Genomic DNA, 25,667 nt, shown 5'->3' with positions numbered 1-25,667 from the left:
ATTGGGGGAAGTTAATTTGGATCTAAATGGAGCAATTCGTTATCTCAATAAGAAGCGTCTCATTTTCCAGGGAGACCGCTGTGCCTGCCAGATGCCGGCCTGCCCGCTGGCGGGGTGGTGGCTCAGCACAGGGCTGGCCAGCTCCCTCGTCCTCAGTCAGTCTAGCCTGACAGAACAACCAGCCCTGCCCAGTTTGAGGTGGGGGTGAAGATAGGGGTACAGGACAGGGAAAACTGAAGCTGGGGAGAGCAACTAGCCTGACACTTCACAGAGCACTGAGGCCTCCTGACCCCTGTCCAGTGTTCCCCCCCATGGGTCTAGCTGCCTCCTGGAAGAGGAGAGAATGGGCAGGATGGGGAGTACAGTTTAATTTGGTTTAGTCCCCAATTCATTCAGCAAAATATTGAGCAGCTTTTCACAAAAGCACACGTAGTGGGGCTGGCCCGGTGGCGCAGCTGTTAAGTGCGCGCGCTCTGCTTCAGGGGCCCGGGGTTCACAGGTTCGGATTCCAGGTGCGCACCGACACACCGCTTGTCAAGCCATGCTGTGGCGGCATCCCATATAAAGTAGAGGAAGATGGGCACAGACGTTAGTCCAGGGCCGGTCTTCCTCAGCAAAAAGAGGAGAATTGGCATCAGATGTTAGCTCAGGGCTAGTCTTCCTCAAAAAAAAGGGACATGTAGTAAAACCTAGATTATGAATAATAAGGATGAGACAAAAGAGCCAAGATAAGCAGTCTCAGGATCAGGTGCTTCATCTAACTGAGCCCCTAGGTTGACCCTGAGCCTCCCGGTAGTCAAAGGAAAAAAGGAGACCCAGTGCTTTGTGTTCCAACCACAGGAGGTGAGACATTTAGATCAACTCCCCATGGAAGCCAAATCCAGCTTCCCATGCAATGGTGTTTGGGGGGACTTTCACGATGGTGCCCCTCAGCCCCTCCTGCCTTTACTAGGACCAGGGTCTGGGAGGTGGCACTTAGGCTCCAATCCTGAGCATGTCCCTCCTCCCCAGGCCTCAGATCTCCATTTGTTCTTTGCCAGGTGCTACAGGCAGGAGCTGCCAGCAGTGCTGGGATCGCTGGTCACAGAGGTGTGGTCAACACAGGCTCCAGTGCTGCAAGCCTGGGCTCAGAAGCAGAACAGACGTAGGTTTAGGTCCCAGTTCCTCCTTCTGCCAGTTTTGTAGCCTTGGAGTATTCAGCTACATGGTTCTGAACCTCCTTCTTCTGAAAAATGAGCCGGTTGCACCAGCTCATCCGCCATGGTCGTGTTGGTCACAAGTGGACTGTAGGCCCCCATAAGTGGTAACCATAATCATGAAGGCACCTGGTGGGCAGTTGGTTTGCAGCTAGTGTCCAAGATTTCCTTGGCCCAGGTGTGTCTCTAGCCTGCTGTTGGCTATACTGTGATGGCAGGTGTGGGGTTTGGGTGAGCATGGAGACAAGAGGAAGCCCCTTCCCTCCACTGTGAGCTCCGTGAGAGTGGGGCCGGATCTGATTCATCCTGTGTCTCTGGCACCCAGCACAGGCCATGAACATGTTTGTTGAAAGAAGAAAGAAGAGGGGCCGCCGGGGTCACCATTTTATTTATTCCATACTGAGGTGCTCGTTGGGTAAGACCACACAACACAAAGTGAGCACAGGTAGCAAGGTAAGGGCTGGGAGGAAGACAGACCAGGACAGACTGAGGGTACATTTGAGGAGGGGACCACGGTGTGAATGAGGCAGGTGGGAGCCAGAAGGGTCCACTTGGCCAGGCATGTGTGGGGCCTGTGGATCCAGGAGCCATGGGCCCAGTGAGCCACCGCACACCCAGCCCCAGCAGGAAGCAGCCCTCCCCTGCCTGTGCCTTCGCAGGTGAGTTCAGGACATGAAGGTGAGGACCCACCTACCACATGTGAATGCACCTGAGCGCATTAGCACGCATGCATGCATATACACATGTGTGTTCCCGTGCCCACATGTGCACGTGTATTCACATACATATGATTTCTTATGTCTGCACTTGTGTACACATTCAAATACGAATGCGCACACATCCTCCTTCTCTAACTCCAAGCCCTCCACTCCCAGAATGGCAAAGCTGTTGACCACAGAGTCAGATGGAAGAGGCCTCCTCACCCATGCCCTACTAAAGCCAAAGACCCCTACCAATCTCAAACCCCCCTCAGTGGAGGCCTAAGAGACCCCAGTCATAGGGGTCCTGCTTACCCCTCTTTCCTGTTGGGGAGTGCTGGGGGCGCTCTGGGGGCAGGGTAACAACACGGGCTCTGGAGTGCTGGGGAGGGAAAGCTCCCATGGCCAGGGCCCAACCTTGGGGACATGAGCATGGGCTGGGAATCAGGTGGCCCGGAGGCCTTGAATACCTTGGTGGGCTGAGGCTGAGCTGGCACTGGGGCACAAAGACCCTCCCTGCCCCAGGGAGCACCCAGCTCTATGGGCTCAGGGAAGGGAGCAGACCCAAGGGTGGGAGCAAGTTCTATGCTTAGCTTGACTCCTCACCCCTCACCCTAGGGGAGCCCCACCTCTTGCTCTGGTTTTGCCACCTGTGGAGTGGGATGAAGATGGCTCACAGAGGTTCTGTCTTGGTGGGTGTAGAAGGATGGCCCTCAGGCCTATCCAGCCAGCCCAGGACTCAAGGACTGCTCCTCTGGGGGATGGGCCGGGCCCTGACCTTCTGCCGCTCCAGGCCCTTATCTCAGGCAAGTCTCAGATCTAGGCAGAGCCAAGCACAGCTATCCCCAAAGGGTCAGTAGGCTCAACACTGATGAACACAAACCCACAGCAGCCCCCAGCCCCAGCCCTGATGCCATGAGAGTAGCAGACTGAGCCTGGCATCAGTGCCAGAGGCTCACCACAGGTGAAGAGGGCTCCTGGGGGCCAGAGCCACTGGGTGACCTTGGGCAGGGCACACAACTCCCTCCTGCCTCCTCTGGCCTCAGCCTGTGCCCTGGGAAAGGGGCAAGAACTCCAAGGCCACCCAGGATGACAGGTGCAAGGTCGTGCAGTGAGGCTGAGGCTGAGCTCAGGCACACCCAGGTCTCTTCCTACCCCTGGGTCCCTCCCCAGTCCCATGGTGTCCCCCATCCCATGCTCTCTGATCCACAGCCAACCAAAAGCCCACTTCCTCCTCACAGTGGGTTTAGGGTCTTAGAGGGGCCTCAGAGTGACTTATGGGTGAATAATTGAGTGGTGGAGGGAGATTTAGTTACATGACCCCAGAGACAACCCCCCAAACTGCCCTCAGAGAACTGTGACTGCAGACAAACTGAGTAACCACCTTTAAGCCTCAGTTTCCTCATCTGCAAAATGGGGTAGGAATGGGACCTGCTCTGTAGGGGCTGCTCTAAGGATTAATGAACAGTGCTGGGGCACAATGAACACTCAGTGATGTGGCCTGTGACAATAGGTCTGTGTGAAGCACAGACAGTGCTAGTGCCAGGTCCTACAAGTGTGCTTCCAGGTTCCTGTATATGTCAGGGACACTTTTTCCTCAAAGCCCCACCTGATCACCTGGCCAGGGTTTCTCTTCCCTGAAAAATGCCTGGCCCTTCCCTGTAGTTTTATCTGGCCCCTCTGGGAGCTACCTCCTTCAGGCAGCACTTGGGGCCCACACTTCCCCACTCCCTGGTGACATCTGACTCTCTTACTGGCCCTTCGTACTAAGCCCAAGTGCCACTGGGTTCCACGTGGCCAGCACTTCAGCATCCTCCTGTTTCCTCAGTGATGCAGCCAGGCTGCCTGGATGGATGGTGCCATTCTCCCATTTCACAAGGAGGAAAACTGAGGCCAAGAGGGCTGAAATCACCTAGTCAGGATGGATCTGAGTCCACTGTGGGTCCATCACTAGAATGGTCTCTCCCACACAGAGTCCAACCCAAAGGACTGGGGAGATCGGGGGCTGAGGAGGCCTCAGCCAGTTGGGATTCAGGAGTCGCTTTCCTAGAAGATGGCATGGTAGAGAACAGACTTCCAGACCCTCTTCCCAGGGGAGAAGGCTGCAGCCTGAATGGTGGCGGAGGTGGCAGAGATGCCCCAAATAGGCAGGCACATGCTGCATGGCTGCAGCCCCACGCTCCCCAGCTGGCACCGTGGCTCTGTGGCCGTTGCTAGGCATCAGATTGGCCCAGGTGGGCCTACCTGTCATGGAGCAGCCACGCAGCATGGGGTGGGCACGGGGCCCGGGCAGGAGCAAGGCCACCTCCGCCTGCCTGCCCTCCTCTCACTTGGCAGCAGCAAGCAGAAGCCATTAGCGCCTCGCAGCCCGTGTCCCACAGCTCTGACAAACGCCTTAAATGTTGTCGCCAAGGCTCCAGCTGTCCCACCAGCCGCCTTTACTCTTCGTAATAACCAAGTGTCGAGGCTGATTGCAGCAGCAGGATGCAGCCAGTATTCAGAGCAGCTTTTACCCTGGGCGTTTCCACCCGGCAGCCAGGCTGTGCCCACCCCACCCTCCACCTCCAGGCCTTTGTCTGCCTGTCACCTTTGCCCAGGCCCCCAAGCTTCGCCCCCGGGCCAGCCAGTGCTGGGCTTTGTGTCCCGGGGTGCCCATGCTGCTACCACCAAAGCCGGTGGGCAACAATGGAGTGGAGTCTCAGGCATCGACACCCAGCAGAGTTCAGCCCGAGTGGAAAGATCTGGCTCTGATTCCCACTCTGACTTCTTTTGGGGAGCCCCTACTTCTTCTTGATTCAGCTTCATCTTTCAGCCTTGATGTCCTTGTCAGTGGAATGGGAATAACAGTTGGGCTTTATGGGGCTTAGAGGGTATGTGTGTGTAAAGCATGGTGCGAATCATGATGTCCTGTGGAAGAGGCTCAGCCACGCTGTGAGCACAAACACCTGTGGTGGAGGGAGGCCCAGGAGAAGTGAAGGCCTGCATCAGCTGCCCTGGCCGTGACTGCCCCCCTCTCTCCCCGCAGGGAAGCCCACTTGTCCCCACCTCCACTTTGCCCTGCCAAGGCTTCCACTTGGAATCCCCTCCCCCGCCCCTCCGTCTGGCCTTGTCCTTCAAGTTTGGCCTGCTGTTCCCTCTTCCCAGGAGCTCCCCAGCTTGATCTAACCACACTCCTCTCTCATAGGTTTTATGTGACCTTCTAGTGGGTCCTGGATGCTCAACGTTCTCCTCTCATTGTCTGCCTTCATCCTCACACAGCTTTTGTGAGGTTGGGACTATTAAAAACCTCATTTTAGAGATGAAGTAATCGAGGATCGGAGAGGGGCAAGCATCAGTCACCCATGTCACACACACAGCTCCTGGCTCTGCCCCATGGGACACTGTGGCTGCTGATCATGGGAGTAAACCAAACCCCACTCTCCCAGAGGCTCTGCCAGAGTGGGAAAGCACCCCCACCCTGCCCCCCGGCCTTGAGGGCTTCCTTCCTGAGATACCCAGTTACCAGCACCAGTGTCCAGGCCAGATTTGGGTGGTTGGTTTATGAGGTCGCTGATCACGGGATCATTTGTTCACAGGTTCCCAAGCCTCCCGATGATGTTGGAGGGGGATGGGCAGAGAAAGGTAACGAGTGAGTAGTCTCTGCCTGTTCATCAGGCTTTCTTCAGGGATGTGGAGGTGATGGAGAGGGCAGTGATGATGGTGGTGATCACGAGAAGATGTGAGGTGCTAGCACAGGTGCCACAGTGGGATGATGGTTATAGTAGTGAAGGTGGTGGTGGTGGTGGAGATGATGCTGATAGTGGAGCTGATGGTGGATGGTGACGGTAGAGGTGACAGTAATGGTGGTGACTGTGGTGACGGGGATGAAGGTAGTGATGGTGGAGCTGATGGTGATGCTGGTGATGGTGATGAATGTAACACTGATGATTGGTGATGGCAGAACCACTGGGGACAACAGTAGTAGTGGTGATGGGAATAACTTTGGCAATGATGATGGGAGCAATGTTGGGAGTGGTGACTGGGAATGTGGTGGTAGTCATAGGAATGTTGATGGTGGTTAAGGGGGATCAGTGGTGATGATGGAGGTAACAGTGATGGTGGTGATGGGAGTAACATTCTGCTGGTGGCAGGGTTAGTGGTGGTGATGGCAATGGGGGTGATAGGGCTGGCAGGGGTGGAGTATACCTCATGGGACAGTCCACCAGGCAGTCCTGTCCCACACATGGGCTGTGCCCTAGCTGGAGTGGGGGCACAGTGGGGCTTGCTTGATTCTCTTTTTTCTTTTAACCTCCAGTGAGCACAGCCTTCTGAGTAATGAGATGCAAATTGACAGAAAAGACAATGAGCCAGCCTGCGGCTGGTGGGTCAGCTTTTAGAGTCAGGGCTGATTGCCTCCGTGCCAATTTGCATGGCATTAGCCGTGCACATCTCCTCCATCAGGCTCCTGCATTTCATCAGAGGTCACCTGGATGGTTGCCTCCAACAAAGGGTGGTGACTTGTGATCCGGACCAGGGGCGGGGGCGGGGCTACTTGACCCTGACCTGACCAGGGATCCAGGATGTGGCCCCAAATAGTATGGGGCTGTGGGGAAGGCCAGTGGATAGGAGGGTTTCATGGTCAGCCAGGGCCAAGGTTTATGCATGGCAAGCCTAGTAGGTCTGGTTTGGCCAGCACCATGGTTCCAATCTGAGCATGTATTGCAAAGATGACAAATAGGCCTCAGGCAGAAGAGAGGCCTGGCCCTGGCCTGGGATACCTTAGTGTAGGTCCAGGCTCTGCCCCTAACTGGCATTGTCACCTAGGTGGTCCCTCCAGGCCTTGTGCAGTGGTTCCCAGCCTCATTGTCTCCACATTGAAGGTAATGATTATCAAGCCTGGCCCTGCCTATAGTTTGCTCAGTGAGAGTTGCCTGGGCCAGTTCTCCATGTCAAGGTCACACATTGCAGCCCTCTGAGCAGACCCGTCCTGTCACTGTCACCATTAGTCAAGGTTATGCCAGAGATCGTTCCTGGAGTGGGACCCAGAGGGGCCTAGGAAGAGTGGGACCCAGGTGTTTGCCCAAACGCTGTAGGCTGCCTGCTCATCCCTACCGCTTCTGTCCTTGGTTCTGAAACTCTGGGCCCAACCTGTCCTGAGGTCCCTGCTGCGAGGTGGGCCAGGGGCCCTTTCACTGCTGCCCTTGCTCTCTGACCCCTGCAACCCCTCTGACCCAGTGCAACCTAAGACTCCACCCCATACCCTACCCCAGGACAGACAACAGTGGGGCCAGGGGCTGTTTCCCTCTGACCTCCACCCCTAGCCTAGCCAGTGCCCCCTCAGGCACGTTCCAGTGCCCCTCTGGCCCCACCTCCCTCCTCACTGTCCCACTCCCTCTCCCCCCAAAGTTGGGCCTAATCAGAGCTAATCAGAAAATTATGAGCTGCCTGATTACTGATTAGATTCCTAGTGTTAATAGAGTCGAGAAGGGCCCGCTCAGGCTGTGTTTTAGAAGAAAGTATAAAAATAACATCATGGGAAGAGAGCATAGTGGCTAGACGGGGGCTTGGGCTCTGCTGTCCTCACAGGCAGGGGATCAGGCTCTGCTATTCTAGTTGGTGGAGGCCTCTCAGTTTCAGCTTTCAGGTGGAAATATATTTCATGGCAGAGGGGCCTCCTAGCACCCCTAAATTCTGCCAGTGAAGTTGCTACACCAGGGAGCTCTTACTGCAAAGGCCCCTATCAAGTTCTGCACTCACGACAGTGGGACTGAATTGCAGTGGGACGATAGGTGGGATGTAAAGAAGAACTTACACCACATGCGAGCAGGGCCACGTCTGTACTGATCACTGACCTACTCATGCCTAGCACAGGCCAGGCACACAGTAAGTGTTCAATAAGCGTTTGTTCACAGGAAAAAGGGAAGGTCATATCAACCCCTTCCCACTGGAACTGCCACCCTCCCATGTTCTGTCCCTGAGCAGTGGTGAAGTGTAGAGGCATCTGAGAAGTCTTCTTGGAAGAGGGTGTTGGAGCATGCCAGGAGAATGCACTGGTCTGGGGCCAGGGCACGGGGTGCTGAACTCCCCAGGGACCCAACTCCTGGCTGACCTGGCCAGAGGAGAGACCTATGTCCACCTCCCCAGCCTCTCCCTCCAGCAGGGCTCCAGTGACTTTTGCTTCACTGACTTGGCAGCAGCTGGGTGGGACTGGTGGATGACATTGTCATAAGGTCCAGAGTGGGGTTGGGGTCCCGGTGAGAAGAGGTCAGCAGTTCAGACCCCTAAGGCAATCTCTTGGACCCTTCTACATGGGGTGCCCAGTGAGGCCCATACTCAGACTCAGCCTTGCCCTACCCACACCATTACCTCTGTGCCATCTTGGATCCCTGTGCTCTGTCATCAGCTCTGCTTCTGGCCTGGTATCTGCCATCTCCATCCCAGGGAAACCGAGGTCCTCCAAGCTGGCAGGTCCCTAAGGACACTTCCTGATACCCCCCACCCCCACCCCATGACCATGGTGGAAGCCTATGCCCAGCGCTGGGGCTGCCCAGATCCATGAATCAAGTCTCTGCTCTCAAGAGACCACATCTGGGAGGGAGTCAGACACAACAGTGATGGACACACCACAGGGGATTCTGGAAACCCAGCCTGGTAGAGGCACCAGGCTTCCTGGACAAGGGTGGGTGGGCACTGACTCCTGAAGGATGAGGAGGAGCAGGCCTGATGCTGGGAGCCAGGGGAGGGGGAGGGAAGGTCAGTCCAGGCTTAGGGCACAGCACAAGCAAGGGTAGGGAACCTAAGCATGGCAGGAGGGCAGAGTTCCAAGTCAGCATGGTGGGAGAGTGATGAGATTGGCAGGGTCAGGCCACACAGGGCCCCATAAAGGATGGCAACAGGAAAAGGAGTAGTGGCCGGGGCACCTAGGAAGCACTGGACGTGGGGCACAGGGGCCTGTGTGGGAGGCCTGAAGGTGTGGGGGCCCGGGGCAGATGAACTCACGGTAAACAGCTTGGGTGGGAGTCTGAAGTTGGGTTGGGGGGGTGCTCTAGAGGAATCTGGTCTGGAAGGAAGAAGGGGGTCATGGGAGTAGGGTACTTTGGAGGGGAGCAGCTTCTCAGGGATGACCTTGGGGAAGTGATGGCCCAGCTTGGGTGGGGTTGGTTGAGTAGGACAACCAAATGGGCCCTTGGTCCCTGCCTGGGGCAGGGCTGGGCTGGAGGCCAGGCCAGGGTACTGAGAGGCAGTGGACAAAGGTGGTGCTGAGGAGAGGGACGGCCCATTGTCATGAGCTTCAGAGGCGGCCAGGTCAAGCTGAGGTCGGAAGGCCCAAGAGAGAAGCCGAGGTTTCAGGGGAGCAGTCAGGCAGTCCCTGAGGTGAGGCTGAGGGAAGAGGCAACCCAGGACCCAAGGCTGTTTCTCCAGTTTCCAAAGTAAGTCCGCATCCTGCTGCCTGTCCATACCTTGTTCTCTGTCCACATCCCCACAGCCTGGGAAGGGCCCAGGCAGGGTTCTGGTCCCCATTACACAGGGCGAAACTGAGGTTCAGAGAGATGAGGGCATGGGCCGGCCCTGTGGCTTGGTGGTTAAGTGCGCGCGCTGCAATGCTGGTGGTCCGGGTTCGGATCCCAGGTGCGCATCAAGGCACCACTTCTCCGTCCATCCTGAGGCCGAGTCCCACGTACAGCAACTAGAAGGATGTGCAGCTATGACATACAACTATCTACTGGGGCTTCGGGGGGAAAAAAATAAAATAAATAAAATCTTTAAAAAAAAAAAAAGAGAGATGAGGGCAGTTCTTCCCAAATTACATGCTGGGACAGTCACCAAGTCTTAGAGCTCGGGGCCTCCCAGCCCCAAAGGCAGGGGCATTGTCACAAACAAGCACACACACCCACGCCCACATGTGTGTGTCTCTAGAACATGGCCTGATGAGGGGAAAGGAGGCAGTGCATGTTCCATGGTATACTTCAATACATAACACGTCGTCCCTGCTCCCCTAACCAGAGAGTGGCTGACAGCCCTGGACCTGATACCTTCGCCTGATGCTATCTGCATGTTTTTTAAAAGGGTGAAAGAAACTTTGAGGAGTTATGCTGCGTCATCACTCAGAGGGAGGAAAACTGACAAAACTGGCAAATTTATGAAAAATTCCACCTGGCTCACCAGGGACTGATTCACATGCGGAGATGTGCAAGTTTCCTGCTGGGGACCAGGGAGAGTGCCAGCTAGGTTGGGGGGTTCTCACCCATGTGAGACCCCTTAGGGATTGTGCTGGGCAGGGTAGTGCCTCAGAAGGAGCCCCAGCAGCCTCAGAGTCCACATGGCCCAGCCCTCAGCTCACACTCCTCTGGGGCGAGATGCCTCTATATGGTTGGGCTCCGAGGCCACAGCCCAAACGCAGACCTGACCTGTGTGTTGGATTTATTGGCTTATTTCTCATAGGGGAACCTCTCACAGGTCTGAAATTCAAGCTTCTGAGACACCAGATTCTCCATCCCCATCCCCATCTCCATCTTCATCAAGCCACCCCTCACTTCTTCATATTTTTCCTGGGAAATTAAAACACAGGCTGCCCCTTGCAGGCGGGACCAAGGGGGCACAGGAATCGATAACCAAGCCCGAGATGCCCACAGGGAGCAAGCAAGCCCAGGCCCAGGGGTGGAGAGGCAGGTGCCCCCTCCGGAAAGGAACCACAACTCAAATGAGTTTTTTCCTGTTACATGCATTCTGACCTTTTTTTTTTAAGGGAAAAATCCATTTTACTAATTTTTTTTATCAGCTCTTTGAGGACATTTGCAGCTGGTGAGGGAAAAGGTCAGGGAGCCTGTTGCTGCCAACAACAGCGCAGGCCTCACGTGATGGCTTTCCCCCCTGAGGCGCCCTTCATGGCCAGGAGTGTTTGTTATTTTCCCTGTAGTTTTGGTTGCTGGAATTTTGGTCTGGAGTTTGGGTGTTAGTTTGTTTGTTTTTTGTTGTTCAGATGGTTGTTTTATCTTTAAGCTGGAAGTACGGTTAATACAGAAAGGGTGGGTCAGATATGTCATGGGACAGGAGCCAAGTATGTCCAGTGTGGATGCAGGAAGGGATGAAAGGAGGGGCCTGGGAGAGAAGGGGTGGAGAGAGCGGGAGGGCCAGGCTGAGCCAGTCCTGCTCAGGAGGCGCTGGTATCAGCAGTGCACCTGACCAGAAGGCAAAGCCACCGGCACCTCCATTACCTGCCATGCGTAAGTCATCAGTGCTGGTCAGCCCGCTCTACCCATGCTGGTGAACTTCTCTTCGCCCCTCAGAACCTAGCAAAAAGGGGGATCAGGAGAGGACCTGCCCTCAGGAGGTCATGGTGAGCAAGGTTGTGCCCATAACGCTCTGAGCACATCCTGTGCCGTGATGGCGGCAGTCAGAGTCATGGAGGCAGCCATCCTCATGAGCAGGCACTGTCCGTTCACACGTGCACCTCCCCCAGGCCACAAGTTGTACAAGGATGGGGCCAAGTGGGACTCTCCTGGTCCCTGACTATGGATGTACCTGCTTGGAGCAGGCAGTGGACAGACAGACAAATGCTCACTCAGGCCAAGGTAGCAGGAAGGAGAGACCCACAGGGCCAGGCCCACCCACCCCACCTGCACTCTACCCCTATTGTCAGCCCCAGGGCTCTAGCTCCCTCCTTGCTAAGCTGCATCTTGCTTCATTATTATGCAGATATTTTAATTATGCAGATATGTTTTTAGACAGTTTTAAATATGTATATTATTTACTTATTAGACCATAACAGCTCTGGAAATTGGAAATCTGTATTTAGTATCTATCAGTGCACAATACAGAGCTAATCCAGGGCCAGAAGGTGAGGGAAGCAGGGTGGTGATGGCAGCAAGGCTGGGCTGGGCAGGGGCGCTGGCCACCCTGGGGCTTACTCCCTCCATAGTGTGGGCCTAGTGACACCAAGGTTGAGGGGTGGGCTCAGAGCAGCACCTAGGAGGTCAATTACTGATCCCTTCTCCTGGGGGAAGGGTAAAGGAACCATTCTGGGAGGCAGGTTGGGGAGCACCTGAGCCCAACCAGCCAGGCCAGACCTGGTCCTTCCCTGGGATGTTCACTGTCCAACGCCGCTGGTAAACCTGGGTTTGATGCCCCCTCCACCACTTCCTCACCGGGGCCTAGGGAAGTGGCACTAAGGCTCTGAGCCTCAGTCCCCTCACCTGTAAGAGAAGAATCCACTTCTCAGGTGTCTTGCTAGAGGAAGGGTGGGGAGGGCGAGAAAGAGGCAGTCTTCCACCTGTTGTTGAAGCCCTGGCCCAGGGGTGGTGCCAGGGGTGGTGTCTGGTGTCATCCTGTCATCATTCCCTTCCTTGCAACCCTCCAGCAGTGTTCTGGGGGCATCTCCTCGGTGCTGGGACTTTGCTGCCCCCAGCCTCCAGCTCAGAGCCCCCCACTGCAACTTCTGCCACACTCAGCCCCCAGTGGCCCAGGTCTCAATATCCTGTGCCCCACCGGTTCAGGGCCTTTTATCCTAAGGCTCTCATATCCTCTTGGAAGAGGGAGTAGCTGTAACTAATTAAGACCAAAAAACTCATACAATCTTTCCCTCTGGGCTACACAAAACAAATCCTGTTTGATGGGCAGCTGTTCCCCTGGCCTTTTCAGACTAGACCAGCACTAGGAGGAGGGGCTCCAGGTGAGGGAGTAGGGGGAGGAGGCCAGTCTGTGGGGAGGGGGAGAAGCCTGAGGGCTCCAGCCCCGCCTCTCCCAAGGCCCGCCCCTCCCAGTATGCAATGGGGTCTTACCTTCGAGGTGCTGGCCTCTGAGGGGCACCCACCATGGCCCCAGGTCCCTTATCTCAGCTCATCATCTGTCTCTGCTCCACAGCAATTGAAAGACATTTAACTTAGTGAAATTTGAAGGTGTCTGTGGAGGGGGCTGCTCCCAGGGGAGCTTTGTGCCCAGCCCAGCACACCACCAGTCCTCTTTCTTGCCTTTTCCTGTAAGAACAGTTTCCAGAGCTGAGGGAAACTGATTGTTAAGTGAAACTCTGATAATTGCCTCTGAAATGCCTGCTGTTATTGTGATGGACCTGGCCGTGAGCAGCCCTGCTCAGCAATCCCACCACGGTTCCCTTCACTGCCTTAGCCGTGATGGGGACATCCTGCCCCAGGCAAGCCACCATCAGAAACTTCGTAGCAGCATCACCCTCATAGGCAGCCCTAACCCTCCAGGATGTGATGAGGAAAAGAGGCTCAGAGAAGTTAAACCATACACCTGGGGTCACACAGCTGGCTGGCAGGGCCAGACTCAAGCCTGGGCCTCTGCCCAGGTTCAGAAACACTCTGACCTTGATTTAGATGTTCATTGTACACCTACTGTGTGCCAGGAGCTGGGTTACAGTAAACTCGACAGCTGCCAGATACAGCTCCCACCAAGCTCAGAGCTCAAGAGAGAAAGCAGACAAGGTAGAGGGTTCTCTGAGTGCTATGATGGGGGAAGATGGGGCCTTGGCCGGGGTCACAGAGTGGTTAGGAGGAGAATGAGATTTAAATTAACACCTCAGGGCTTGGAGAGTGAACCAGGCTGGAGGAGTCTGGGCAGGAGTGCACAAGAAGAGAGCAGAACCTGCAGGTAGCTGGAAAGCCAGAGACTGCAGGTGGCTCAGCCCGGAGCCTGAGCAAGGAGCCGGTCCCAGGGGAACAGGCACTCAGTGATGGGAACGGAGCATATCTCCCCAAGACGGGCAGGAGCCTGGAGATGGGACTGAACTGTGGCCCCGCCTTTGCCCCTGCTCTGCTGAGAGACTTGGTAGGTTCTCCCTTCACCTCTGGGCTTCAGATCTTGGGCCGGAGGGGTGAGGGCCTGCCAGAGCTGTGAGCACGTCTCCCCAGCAGCACCCCTAGCAGGCCTGACTGTTGTGAGCTCTGCGGAGGCAGGAGCCCAAGGCTCAGAGCGCTGATGGGCGGGGGGAGCCCATGGACTGGGCAAAGGCAAAAGGAGGCTTCCAGAGGAGGTGACACAGTCTTAGGGCTGACTGAGAAGATGGGAATCACATTCCAGGCAGAAAGAATGGATAACAGAGGAAGGCCCAGAGGTGGGCAAGAACCTGCTTGGAACCAGCAAGAAAAACCCCAGGGGACTGGTCCCTATGGGTAGCTTCTGGGGCTTGGAGCAAGCTGGCTGCCAAGAACCCACCCACCCTCTGAGTGAGTACAGTTACTATCTCCAGTTTACAGGCTGGAAATTGAGGGCCCAGGGAGAAGTCACTTGCTTGAGGAAGTCAGGATTTGAACCCAAGGCTCCAGGGTCCAGGCTGTGATCCCCCCTCATGCATGCTGGTGGGTGGTCCCAGTCCTCCCACCCTCTCATCCTCAGGCCTGACAGACCTCATGCAGCCACAGCCTGTCCTCTCCACCTCCATTCAGCTGCCTCGGCCCTTCCTCCCGCACTACCAGGCCTGTGTTTTTAGCAGTTTCCACACGTCCAGCACCCGGGGATGGACTGATTGATCTGTAACACCGAAAAAATAATAATGGCTTGATCGTTACTGAGGATTAAAAGTAATCCTTTCGCTGTGGCTATTGCAACTCTGTTATTCACGAGTCAGCGGGCTGACCTGGGACTTGGAGCCCGTGGGACTCCATGAGTTCAAGGAGGCTGGGAGCTGGGGCCCTCCCTCCCTGGGTCTCCCTCACCTTGGCTACTAGGCTAGGGAGACAGAAGGGCTGCAGCCCCCATGTCCCTAGGGACTGTGAGTCCCAGGTCAGAGCTGAGCTGTGAGAGAGTGAAGGAGCTGGCACCCCCTGGCCAGCGGGGTAGGTGGGGGGGAAAGGATGGCTCCTGAAGGCCTTCGCCCAGTTTGGAGACTTCAGCTAGTGGCAGTTTGGTGTTTGTAATTCCATCAACCCTGTGGCTTTTCTGTGGCAAGGGTTGCTCCCACGCCTTGCCCCAGCCTCATCCCCCGTGAAGGAGCCCCATGTGAGCTCCAGGCCCACTCGGAGAAAGGTCTGGGCTCCCTGGGAAGGTGGTAGGCCACTGGGTAAGGAAAGGGGGCTGCAGTGACTGCCCAAGGCTGACCTCTCGAGGTGTGGCCCTGAGGGCTGCTCCCTAGGCTTCCCTCTCTCATCCAGGCTAGGTGCTGAGTTTGCATAGTAGGTGCTCAGTTAACGTAGTGACAAGTGTTGTCAACCATACATGTCACACAGTACTGTCCTCTGCAGAAGGGCACTGCGGGCTCGTGAATCAGGGCCCTCACCCATTCTGGGAGTTGGGGTCGAGGTGGAGTGTTTGTGGTTTAGGCCAAGAGAACGCCCCAGGATAGAAAGAGAGGGGCAGGAGTTGCTCAGGGCCTCAAGAAAGCTTTGCCTTTTATAAGCAGAGCCACAGGGAGCTGCTGAAGGGTTTAGGGGTGGGGAGTAGCCACATGATCAGATCCATGTTTTGAAGGCTCCGGGTGCTGTGCAGAGCATAGATGGCAAAGGGCAAGAGAGGACACGGAAGCCTTGGGAGGACGGAGCCCGGCTAGGGGCGAACAGTCGATAGTTTGGGTGATATCAAGGGTGGGATGTAGGAGCAGTGGTTCCAAGGTGGATGGGCTCATTCCAAGAGGGGATGGGGTGAGCTGCAGTGGGCCTGAGGGCCACCCCAGGAAGGTGTCCAAGAGCTCAAGAGGGGCCAGGATTCAAGGCAAAACATGGGAGACCTCTGGTCCCTGGAGTAGAGAGGCCTGTGGTCCCTGAAGCTGGGTAAGGGGGTGGGGCCCACCAAGCAGGCCCTGCACTAACAGGTAGGCAGAGGACAGAACCTGCAAAAAAGATAGGGGGTAGCAGGAGAGGGAGGCTGAGGCCAGGAGGAGCTCAGCATTGTGAAGTGAGGGGGTTTGACTTCCAGAGGGACTTTCCTGCCCTGCCCCCGGGACCCCCAACCTCGTAGCCTTCCCAGCATTCAGCGCTCTTGGCCTGAGGAGGAGGGGGAACCGGGTCCAACGGGAGTGGGGATGGCTCTGGACAGCCCCTCTAACTGCCAGGGGTGGCATCCTGCCAAAGAGAGTGGAGGTCATGGCTCTGCAGGGAGTCCCACCGTGCCCCCCACACACACACTGTTCCATGCTGAGAGCGAGGAAAAGCTGGTCTCCCATGTCCTGACTCCCTTTTCCCCTAATGCACAGCTGCCAGGCTTTATTAGAACCTCCCCTCTGGGGCCCACGTGCCACATCAGGCCTGGACTGATGCATGGGGGCATGTGTCCTGAATACCAAGAGGCCAGGGCCTTTGAGTAGGGGCTGGACCCAGGAGGCAGGACCCTACTACTCCACCCATAGGATGGAGTGGGGTGATGGGGGACCAGAATCCCTTCCCCACAAGAGCCGCTCTGTCCCCCACTGGGCGTGGTGGGCCCTGTGGAGTGCGCCTTCAGACCTTGGTCATGGGCTGGGCAAGGCAAACCGGTGATGAGGGCCAGGCTCAGGGCCCCAGCCCGACCCAGACTCACTCTGTGACCTCGGACAGACTGCTCACTATCTCCGTGCCTGGGTATCCTTATCTGAGGAGGACATATCAGGCACATTGTGAATGGTGACAGGTACACATGATGTGTCACTGGCCTGGGGGACAGCTTGGCATGCAGTAGGTGGCCAGTTCGTAGTGACAGTTGTCATAATGATTAATAGGAGTTCACTGCACTCAGCTCTGCGGGAGTTCCCAGAGGGCCATCTTTGGGAGCCCCAAGGGTTCCTAGAAAGACAGGATCCATGGAGGCGCAAAATGAGAATCTCTGGGCAGCCAGGGTTCAGGCCCTGAGGGTGGCTAAGTACAAGTGCCTCCTCCAGGAAGCCTTCCTTGACATCCCAAGTTCCCACAATGCTGAGCTTCCTCGAAGCACCTCAGCTGCTCCTGCGTGGTTGTTCTGCCCGGTTGTGTGTCTGTTTCCCTCTCTGGACTGTGACAGGGCAGGGCTGGCTCTGCCATATCTCTACACATCAGTACAGTCTGGCACCAGGTGTGCCAGGTAACAAGGTGTGGGTTGGACAGACACACAACTGTGCTCACAGGCACAGGGGCCTTGATGGAAGAGGCTGCAGGAACCAGCCCCAAAGACAGGCCAGGCTTGTGTGGACAGAAGGCTTGGAGAGCCCTGCTGGGGAGGGGCTCAGGAAGCTGGGACAGGGACAGTGGTGGTGGGCCAGGGGGAGCAGAGGTGGGCTGTGGGCGCCTCCTGCTGGGCCCTGAGCAGGCCGGGGGCAAAGGCGCATCAGCAAGGCTCTGTCATTTGTGGCAGCCCACCCTTGGCTGGGGAGGGCCTTCCTCTTGGTGCTGGGGTGACACTGGTTTGTGGAGGGTAGAGAGTGGCAACGGGGCTTGGCTCCAGGGCCTGGGTCCTGCTACGTCCTGGGGTCCCCCTGCCATCCTATGAGCAGGAGATGTGGCCAGGCTGAAGTATAGGGAGTCCCATGGAGTTGTCACTCAGGTCACTTTGTGCAGGCTTCACCTTTCCTGTGTGAACCCAGCTGTGGGTAGGGGAAAAACCCATACAGCAAGCTGGGGATTGTCTGGGCCAGGGAATCTCTGGGTCTGGCAGGATGAGGGGTGGGAGTCCCTGGCCCCAGGGAGTGCTGGGGCTGGAGAAGGCTTTGGGCTGGGCAGGGCAGCCGGCCTTCCTTAGCCTCTGACCTCCCTGTGCTCTTCCCCTCAGAGATTGGCTGATGCTGCAGAGAACTTCCAGAAAGCCCACCGCTGGCAGGACAACATCAAGGTAAGAACGGCAGTGCCCTCCCCAGCCCCTAGGACCTGCCCACCACCCTCAGCAAGGGTGGAGGTGAATGCGGGGGAGGGAGGAGGGGAGGCTGCTATACCCGCTGCAGGGGCACCAAGGGCTCTGTGGAGTGGAGCTGGGAACCTCTGTCCAACGTTCAGCAAACATTTGAGGCTCCCATTGGTGCTGGGACATAGGCTGCAGATATGAACTTCTCATTCCACCGCAGAGGGGCTGGGGAGTCCCCCACAGGCAGGCAGGCTGCTCTTAAGTAATGCTTCCCAAAGTTGCTGTCACCTGGGTGGTTAAGGAGGTGCCCACACTGCTTGGAGAGCCCCTGAACAAAGAAGCCTCTTGACTCCAGGACTTTTCACACTATAATACACTGACCTGGAAGAGACGTTGGGAAAAGGGCACTCTATCTCCTTCCTAGGACTTCCCTAAGCAGTAGCCTGTCTTCCAGAAGGCCCTTGGGCTGGGATGGGGGACCAGGCTGCCACAGCCACAAAAGCCTCTCCTTCCACCAGAAGAGCTCAGATGGAACCCAGGTGCCAGAGGAGTGGAGGTGTGAGAAGCTGATACAGGACTCTCTTTGAGGGCAGAAGGGCCCAGAATGTGAGGGAGGGAAGGGAAGCCTCACTGACCCCTAGCCTCAAACCCAGATGGCCCTCACAAAGTGAGGCAGCTGTGTTTGATTTGAGCTGGGGCTGGATACAGCCACACCCTTTATGTCAGGCTGGCATCTCAGAGGGTCGCAGTAAGCCAGAAGAAGAGACTGAGGCAGGGTTCCTCTCGGACTCAGGGAACCCCCAATACCAAGGAGGATGGAACCCTGAGGGACCAGACCAGTTGGCAGGGCTTGCTGTGTCCTCCACAGCTGCACAGGTGTCTGGGCCATGCCTCCTGGTGGTCTCTGTGCTAAACATATGGAGAGGCACCAAGAGCTGCCCCCTGGGACCCAGGGAGGAATAAGGAGGGTGGGGGTGAGGCAGACGCTTGATCACTCCCGCTCTGGGCCTGGCACATCTAGGAGGCAGGAGGGATCATTATCCCTACTTACCTGCCGAGAACACTGAGACACCGAGGGGTTAGACCTATCTAAGGTTACCTGTTGGTGGCGGAGATCCACAGCTGGGCTGTCAGGTGCCGGGGAGTTCACGCCTATGATCCAGGCACCCTAAATCTGTTCCTCTTCCCCAGTCTCCATCCCCCCAGGCCACCCTGAGCCCTGCCCTGCCTTGCCCACACCATGGCATTCTTCCTTTGCTGTCTAGTGGGTGCTGGGGGCTGCCCTCAGGGAGCTCACGTGGGGTTGGGGGAAACACAGTTTTTTACGGTGAACACATAAATGAGCAGTGACTCCCTGGACCCATCCTCCCTCCCCAGAGCTCAGGACTGGCCCTTTTCTCATCCCCATTCCAGCGCCACCACAGATCACTAGGCCCCATGTCTCCTCAGCCCCTGGATCAGAAATACTGCAGCAGCTTTTTGCACTCCCTCGCTGCTCAGACCATGCCCCCACCTGCAGATAACCCCTGCCCTGGCAGCTCTGCCGCAAGGCCCAGCCCTGAGCCTGCAATCAAGGCCCCAGGATCTGGCTCTTCCTGCCTTTCTTGTCGACCTCACTCCTCCTTCCCCTCCTCCTGTGCTCCAGCCGCACTGAACACCTCACTCCACGCCCGTTCCTGATCTCTCTGCCCTGAATGCCCTCTGTTCCTCCTGGAGGCCCAGCTTGTCTTTTCTTCCTGGTGAGGCTGCCCCCACTCCCCAGCCCATCAGCCCCTCCACCTTCTGGGCATCCAGGACCCTCAGCTCCTGCTCTGGCCCTTCCTTTGTTCCTGACGAATCTGCTTCCTTTCCTCCCTGCCTAGGACAGGTGTGCAGAGCAGGCACAGGAGAGCCAGAGAAGGAATCGGGGAATAAGGGAATGAAAAGACTCGCCCTCAGCCTGGCTTTCTCTCCCTCCCAGTCCAGGCCCCAAACAGGAAGGTGAAGAGGCTTCCTCGGCCCCAAACCTGTTTTCTCTTCTTGGCTCTGCAGAAAAAACAAGATTTCCAAGGGGCATCCTGCCGGACCCCTGACCCCTGATTTTCAACTACTCCCCAAGGCAGGAACAGCTTATCCCAGGCCAGAGTGGGCACCACGGGGCCTGCCAGGAAGGAGGGCCAAGGTCTCAGGGGCCTCCAGGGGGTGCTGAGACAGGTGCTGCTGGAGGACCTGCACCCTGCACACTGGGTCACAGTCCCTGTGGGACCCAGCAAGGGCTTGCCCCGCTCTGGGCTTCAGTTTCCCCATTTGGCAAAGGACTGGCTGGCGTTGGTGCTGCCTGTCAGCTCAGGCATGGTGTGTGAGAGGGTCGGTCCACACATCAGGCCATATAGGCACCAAGTCGGTGAGGATTTGTAGGCATCTCTGGCCACACCAGCCCACGGGCCCTGAGTGCTGCTGTCCTGAGATGAGGTGGAGTGGGCTCTGGCTGGCCCCCTCCGCCTGGCTTGACCTCAGATGCCCCCAGCTGTGAGTGTGACCACAGGGCCAGCTGGGCCCAGCTTTATTTGCCCAATGCCCCCCAGTCTGTCAGTCTGCCTGTCTTTCTGTCCCACCAGTATCTTGGGCAGGGTGGAGCTGTAGTCACTGCATCCTTTCCAGCCGCAGGGTCAGGGCCCTGCTCTTACCCAGAAGCACTGCAGCTGCCCTAGCTGCCATGCTGAAAGGCATTCGTGCTAATGGTGGCCCATTAACTGACACACCGCCAGCCCTACGTGGCCTGCCAGAGAGAGCTAATGGCAGCTGCAGGTGGGGACTGTCCATGCCAGGGGGGATACAGGGACTTGAGGTTGGAGAAGGGATGGTGTTTTTGTCCCTTGCAGGCACACCACCCACCCTTGAAACCACGTCCTTCCCAATGACCTTCAGGAGGTGACAGATAAGGAGCCATGTCCCTCCCCAGCACTCAGGAGAGGCACTCGGCCTGTGCCACAACCCCACCCTCAGACTCAGGCCCTTTACGCAAGCCAGGTCTTCTCCTAGGCCCTTACCTCCTTCTTCTGAAGGGTAACGCCTCTCCCTCTCCAGTTAACTCCCTAGGGCTCCTCTTTCTGGCCCCAACCCTAGGATTGGCCTCCACTGCCCACAGTGCCCACCTTTGGTGCCTCCATCACAGATAGTTCCCAGTGCAGGCTGCCCCAGGCCAGTGTCCCCAGTGGGCTCATCTGTCTGCCCCACTCATGGCTTCTTTAGGCCAGAAGCAGTTGGGCCTGACCCAGTGCTGCACAGCATTGTCCATGTGCCCAGCCGGGTACCCTATGGACAGAGCAACCAGGAGCACATGGGCCTCAGTCTTCTTACCTCTGAGATGGGGAGGATGGCACCCAGCAGTTCTGGGCACAGAGGAGACGCTTGGCCTGTGAGGCCAGACTAGAATCCACTGCATGGTCAGTAGGGTGTGACCCTCCCTGTGTCAACAGCCCACAGTAGGTCTGCATGCAGACCTCTGAGAAACAGACAGTGGTGAACCCACATGCACACACACATAGACACACCATCGACACCAGCCTGGGGACTTGCAGGATCCTGGAGTCTGCAGGGTCAGAGCTAGGATAAGAGAGCAAAGAAGAGATCTCTGGGCATGAAGGCCCCCTGCTCCCCTCCCTAGTCCCAGGCCATGACCCCACACACCTGGCCGTGGCAGAGGCAGGGAGCCTGTAGCCACAGCCCTGACCGCAGCCCTTGGACACCAAGGAAACCATGGTCCTTGTTAGCAGACAGCACCTCCCATGGCCCCTGCAGACAGGCAGCAGGTGCTCTGGTGCCCATAACACTTAGGGTAGATGAAGATGGCCTGCCTGCTGGACACTGTGCCTGGTGCCAGCACCTCACTATGCCAGCATTATCTGCCATCTAAACTGCCACCAGAGAGGAGCTGGGCCAGGCCATGGGTTGGGGAGGCAGGAGAGGCCATTGGCCTCAGGGCCTCAATGCCAGCCCTAAGGCCTGCAGGATACAGAGCCCTGCCCTGGGAGTGTAATGAAGGAAGCAGCCCTACCCTGGGACGTCTGATGGGGGCGACACAGCCCTACCCTGGGAAGTCTGATGGGAGAGGTAGCTCTGCCTGGGAACCTAAAGGGAGGGCTATGAAGTCTGAGCCAGGCAAGGGGAGCTGGCTGGACAGGACAGGTGGCCTCCCCAGCCTGAGGTCTGCCCCAGCCATCAGGCCTGTTGCCTGCCTGTCTGCCAAGCCAGCGACAGACGGCTTTCTCAGAAAACAGTCTTCTTGGCTGAGCTGAGCTGGCAGTGAGCCAGGGCAGGGAGGCCAGGTATCCTCCCTAGTGCAGCCAGGTCGCTGGCCTGGGCCACGCATGGGGCCTGGTGGGCAGGCGGCAGTCAGGTCTCGCCAGGCTATGCAGCTGCCTTTCACAGCACCAAACATAGAGGCCAACAGCTATTCCCTGCGCTCACCCCATGCTCACTTGTTCACCCTCTACCTCACCTGCCATCACCTCTCACGCCCTCTCTTGGGCTTGCTCCAGCTAAGGAGAGTATATATATCATCTATACAAGGACTGTGTGGCCCCCAGCCCCACCCCTCATGTCATCTATGTACAGAAATCCACATGGGAGGCAGGCATGTAAGTTCAGAGGGGGTGATTCCCCCGATTCCCTGCCCAGTTTGAGCAAAATGTTCCCTAAAATACCTGTAACAGAGAGGGGTATCAGGGCTATGGATCCTGGACTTTAAGGACGCCCATTTCACCCCAACCCTGGGGTTTCTTCCGCATTCAGGCCTCTCCCAGGGCTGTGGAGTTACAAATATAAGGGAACCCAACCATGGGTATGGTTGGTCCTGACCCCTGGGGAGGCCCAGCTCCCTGTGCTCTGAGCACCCTCAGAGGACGCATCATCAACCTCTTTTATTTTATTGATTTTATAAGTGGGAAATCAAGATCCTGAGATAAAGCCTCATTGAGGCTGCAGGATTTATCAGGCACCCTTGTGTCATCAGTGAAATGGGGGTGACCCCTGGGAGTCCTCCTGGGGCCACTGAGGTCTCCACTTATTGCTTAGGATCCCAGAGCTCACATGTTGAGGCCAGAGGCCAGAATTTGAAGCCAGGATCCTTTGCCAAGGCCCTTGCATGTAATTGCTATGTGGTACTGTCTCCTTGTTGTCTAACCCAGAGGCAGGGCACCTACAGTGAACACTGGGGCACTGTGCAGGACAAAGCAGACACAGAGGCCTTTCCAGGGACCCTCCCACCCCAACCCTGATGGCCCCATCCTGCCCTACCCCCAGCTCCACATCACATCAAGCATAACAACCACAGCTGTGTTTACAATGTATTTCCATACATGTGACCTTGCCCGCCACCATCCCATGCTAATGTTACTCTCTACCAAAGAAGGCACATGGCCTAGCCCTCTCAAGGTGGAAGAGGTGGGGAGTCCTGCCCACATGCATCCCAGCCCCTGGGGGACAAGGACCGCATACAGATTCCTGAGCCTCACCCATAGTCTGCAGGGGGCTGGAATCCTCCTGTATAACACGTTTCCCCTGTGTCCCTGATGCCACCAACATCTGATCCTCCGCTGAGACCAAGAAATAGCAGGACAAAACGACAAAGGCAGCCATTGGAGCAGCTGGAAGTGTGGCCCAAGTGAATGCCAGGGGGTCCCAGGGGGCAGGCAGGACTGAGCCACGGCCTGTGAGGGGAGCCCAGGCTCCTGGAGGCCTGAGAGTGGTCGACCTCCACCCATGCCCTTTCCTGTCCTTGTGGAAGGTTTGCCTAAAAAGTTGGTGAGTGAAGCCCCATGTTCTAATCTGCAGTCTTCCCACTGCACCCGCCTGTTTTCATTACGGAGGGAAAGAGCATCAGAGCCGTGTTTATAACCCCCCTTTAGATAACAAATCACATTTTCTTTTCGCCAGCGAGTGTGTTGAATTGATATTTTTTCCCCTCGGTTTAATGGGTTTGTGTGTTCAGGAATGATCTCCATCAACCGAAACTCCTTATTGTGTTTGATGTAACGTCAGCTTTCATTACGCACTTTAGTCGGAGCCAGGCACAGGGAAAGGCCGAGCACCCTGGAGCCTGGGCCCCAGCCCCGGCCCCTGCCCTGGGCCCACCTGGGCTCCCATCTTCCTGGACTGGTGGGTGGGCAGGTGTGGAAGGGGATGGAGATGAGTCGGGAAGACAGGTTGGAGCCCCGCCAGTGTCTTCACCTGCAGGCCGGGGGTCACAGGGCTGGTGGGAGAACCCTGTAACAATATGTGTGCAGCTTTACCCACAGCAGATCCCTCAGGTGACTAAAACTATCAAGTCACCTTGACTCTTACATTCATCAGGAGGTTGTGGCCATGCCCAAGCATGGTGCCAGGCCTGTAGTCAGTGTTCCAGAATGCTTGGACTATGCCTAAGATCCAGCCAGTGTCCTGCACCCCCCCAGACCTCTGGTGGGAGACAACCCGTGACTGTTCCCCACAAGCCCCAGTACCAACCACCTCAAACCATGGCCTCCAACTCAGCACCAAGGCCAAGCCCCTCTCTGAAGCATGAGGAGCCTGAGCTCAGAGAGGGAACATTGCAGCCCTGAGCAAATGGAGTCCAGCCAGGCCCAGGGAAGGAGTGGCCAGGGTGACTTCTGCCTGCAGTGGAGTAAGTGCAGGCTCTGTGCTTGCTGTTCTACAGCCAGACCCCTGGGAGCACACTAGGTCATCACCCCCATTTGCAGCCCACAAAGAAACAGGCCCCCAGTGGGTGAGAGACTGCCGGGGCCATGCTGCGGGTTTTATTGTACAACACAGGGCTGAGGAGCACCGGGGGAGGGTGACTCGGACCGTGGCCCTATCCCATGTCCTGGCCCTAGGGCCCATCGGGGCAGGGGTAGGGTGGCCCCTCCTGAGTGGGTGGCACTTGATGGCACCAGATTCACCTTCTGGCAGCCTCTGTTAGCCGTGCTCAGTTCTGATTAAAGATCATTAAACATGAAATTAGCCCATTTGTGTTACGAGTCCCTGGGGTGGCCGGTGATTATGACGCCCAGATGGCCAAGAACCCAGGCGGCGGACGAGTGGGCAAGGCCAGGACGGGCAGGATGAGCACAGGCACGCGAGGGCTGGGAGGCAGGCGCCGGGGCCAGGCTTTGTTTTCCCCTGCTCCTGTTGTGTAAACCCCCTTGCATTTCACAACAAATCACAGATAATTAATAAGTACATGCCCGTAATGAGCAGGCTTTTTAATAGGAGAAATTGGAAGATGCGGCGTCGAGTCATTATTTCACTCTAGCCCAGACTCGGCTCTGTTTTCCTGTCTTCCTCACTTCCCCCTAGTACCACCTCAGCCGGAGTCTCTGCAGACAGGCTGGCTCTGACCCAACCTCCCAGCGGGGCTGCAGTGCAGAGACCCTAGTCCTGGAGTCAGGGGCCCCAGGAGATCCGACCTGGGGTACCACATCCCCCTAAAGCCTGTGAGGGCCCCTGAGCACAGCCAGCTGGAGGTGAGGCATTCCCAGCCTGACTCATCCAGCCTTCCCTGGGTGGCAGCTCTGGGTGGGGGAGGGGCTGTCTCTACCTGTAGGAATCTGAGGGGACTGTTCCAGGCCTTGGGCTGGGGGTCCTGGCTGCACCTCAGGAGACCTTGAGCTGTGAGTGTTGAGGCCTCTCTCCCCCACCAGGAAGAAGACATCATGTACTATGACGCTAAGGCTGACGCTGAGCTGGTAAGTGCCCCTGCCTACGCTGGGTGGAGGGAGCTGCTGGAGCTACACGCCCTCTCTGGGCCTAGTGGCCTCAGCTGTAAAACGAGTGTTAGGACACAGCGCTCTTCAGCAATCTGAGCTCCACCCTGCAGAGCTGTGGTCCCCCCCTACACCTCCTACAACTCCCTAGAGGCCCTGACCCCTCTGGGGCTATGTCTCTGTGGCACTAAGGGGTGCAGCCTTGCTGCACAGCGTGAGGCAGGCCCAGCCCCGTCCCTGGGCAGGGCGGTGAGGCGCGTGGACCTCCTCCCATAGGTCAGTTCAGGTGCCAGCGTCAAGAGGGATGCTGAGTGCCATGAGAGCAGGGGAGAGAG

General features: G+C 57.0%; 1 protein-coding gene across 5 annotated transcripts in view; it reads left to right on the top strand.

Annotated features, from left to right (window-relative positions):
* Positions 1–25,667, top strand: part of CACNA2D2 (calcium voltage-gated channel auxiliary subunit alpha2delta 2) — a 141,805-nt gene that overhangs the window by 93,006 nt on the left and 23,132 nt on the right. For all 5 annotated transcript variants that reach the window (XM_087431084.1, XM_014792381.2, XM_087431086.1 and 2 more), the window contains exons 4-5: positions 17,540–17,599; positions 25,270–25,314. In XM_087431084.1, the coding sequence (XP_087287210.1) occupies positions 17,540–17,599; positions 25,270–25,314 (105 nt within the window). The remainder of the gene's footprint in view (positions 1–17,539; positions 17,600–25,269; positions 25,315–25,667) is intronic.

This window comes from Ceratotherium simum, chromosome 5, assembly GCF_057802395.1.
Source record: "Ceratotherium simum simum isolate JZ-2026a chromosome 5, ASM5780239v1, whole genome shotgun sequence".
Classification (NCBI taxonomy): domain Eukaryota; kingdom Metazoa; phylum Chordata; class Mammalia; order Perissodactyla; family Rhinocerotidae; genus Ceratotherium; species Ceratotherium simum.
This window is presented reverse-complemented; position numbering and strand designations above follow the sequence as displayed.